Source organism: Podarcis melisellensis (assembly GCF_964234715.1).
Source record: "Podarcis melisellensis genome assembly, chromosome: 7".
NCBI classification, from domain to species: domain Eukaryota; kingdom Metazoa; phylum Chordata; class Lepidosauria; order Squamata; family Lacertidae; genus Podarcis; species Podarcis melisellensis.
This window is the reverse complement of record NC_138539.1, coordinates 19,965,103-19,967,253: the sequence shown is the minus strand read 5'-3', so window position 1 is coordinate 19,967,253 and position 2,151 is coordinate 19,965,103. Positions and strand designations below refer to the sequence as shown.

Genomic DNA, 2,151 nt, shown 5'->3' with positions numbered 1-2,151 from the left:
GAGAATAATGATACTTAGCATGTATATATTGTGTCTGAACCATTGTACATATATCATTTCAGTAATTCTTGGAACAATCCTGTGATGTCAGTACTAATATTATCCTTTCTCATGATGTGAGGCTAAGACTCAGAGACAGAACCCTGTCTTCAGCCACCTAGTGTGTTCATGGTAGAAGTGAGGTTTTAAACTAGGGATTTCTTCTTCAGCTACATCAGTGTTCACATCTGTGATTTCGGTTAAATATAAATAAACACTAAAGGCTGGGTCAAGTGTGAGCTGTAGACATTTTGTTGTGCAAGGGAGAAATCTACAATTTTTGGTAGCTGCCTACCCTTTTCTTGAAATGCTTTTAATCTTTAAGAACTGCTTATGGGGTACCACTGGAGGCTGAAGCTTGTAGGAGATAGTGGGAATCTTTTTGCATGGAAAGAACTCTGTTCAGTGTTGTTAGGACCCAACCCTACAAAACTATCATAGTAGATTAGAGTAGTAGCTAAGCAGGTTGCTTAGAGATTAGAATCTCATCTCTCCTTTGAATTTACAAGGTCTTTAGCTCCAGTCTGCAATATGGGGATGATACTTTTAAGGATAACAGTAAGATAATGTGTACAAGGTGCTTTGAAAAGTATTATTTAGGTGACAGTGATTCCTAAGTGGTTCAACAATGGATAAAGTTGTGAAAGAAGTGTATGCAGCCTCTTGATAGAGTTTCAATGAGAGGCTAAATAAAAGTAAGTTGTTATTGTTGTTCAGTATATGATATATTGCATTGGGTGCCACACTGAATACAATAAGCCCACAATTTATGCAGGGTTATGTTCTGGGAATCACGTCTAAAGCCAAAATCACGTATAGTCAAAACATATTAGGTGCAATGGTTGGTGGGACTGCTGGAGTCTTTTTTCTTGGACCTCCACTTCCTTTTCACCCCTTTTCAAATTGTTTTTATTTTTATTTTGCCAAATGAACGTGCACAAGTTCGACGTGCATAAGTTGCAGGCTTACTGTACAGATAAAGGGTTCCACATCAGTAATGGAAGGTACATGTGGGATGGCCCCTTTTGTTTGGTGTGCTTTCTGCCCAGTGTCCTTTTTTTATTTATTTCGAGGGTTAATACTTGTCTCTTAACCAAATCTTCTGAGATGGCTTGCCACTATATTTAAGAAGCTGCATGAGACAAAGGAATTAGGGTAGGGTTTCTTCACACAGGTGGTGGCTGCAGTTTCTTTAGTCTTGTGCAGCTCCTGGCTTCTGGTGGGAGATGCAAGAGACACTGTGGAAGCAGAGATGCATACAAGCCCCTCGCGGGTTCTTAGATGTTCAGTCTCCCACTCCTTTTGCATTCTGTAGGCATCGCACAAGAGGGGACATAAAATGGGCATTTTTACAGTCAAATCTTGGTACTGGTTTTTAATGGTACATTTCTGCAGTAGAAGATTCCTCATGCAGTCTTGGCAATTTTGGTGGTGATGTACCTTATTGTGACTTTTCATTACTTGGTTTTGTAAAACAAGTGTTAATCTTTCTTTTCCCTTAGTATGCTGGTCGCAGTAAGAAGGAGACGAAGTACTCTCTGAAAGCTGTAGAAGACATGTTGGAGGCCCTGCAGATTACCCAGTCCTAAATAATAGCGAAGCTGCCCAGTGATAGATTTTCTTTCCTCAGCTCCATGTCCAAACTCAAATTATCTAAGAGTTATGCTAATTTTAAATTCCCAGTTGTGTTAACAATGGTTTCATGTTAGTGAAAGTGACTCTCTTAAATAATGTGTTTTATAAAAGATATAAAATTCCTATTTATTGCTGCTATGATGAAAAGCCACTGAAATGAATAAAAAGAATAAATTTATTGAACGTCAGTCTCTTCAGATCTTGTATGTACAGTAAATGCTTAAGCCATAACATGATGTAGAAATAAACTTAAGTGATGATAAAGCAGAATTATTTATTGAACATATGTAGGAGTGCTGGAGACCTGTGCTTAAAAATGAATACCATATGGGGCATAAAATGTTCTAACAGAACAGTTGATGAAGCTGCGGTAAAGTTATACATGCACTAAGCAGTTCTTTGCCGAACAAGGGCTGACCTTATATTTCCCCCTGAACACTTTTTATTTGCAGAATAATATTAATATCAATGTTATTG

General features: G+C 38.0%; 1 protein-coding gene across 2 annotated transcripts in view; it reads left to right on the top strand.

Moving 5' to 3' along the window:
- Nucleotides 1-1,857, top strand: part of EMC2 (ER membrane protein complex subunit 2) — a 40,109-nt gene extending 38,252 nt beyond the window's left edge. For both annotated transcript variants that reach the window (XM_081918991.1, XM_081918992.1), the window contains exon 11: nt 1,542-1,857. In XM_081918991.1, coding sequence (XP_081775117.1) covers nt 1,542-1,628 — 87 coding nt within the window. In that variant the 3' untranslated portion in view covers nt 1,629-1,857. The remainder of the gene's footprint in view (nt 1-1,541) is intronic.
- Nucleotides 1,858-2,151: the final 294 nt, after the last annotated feature.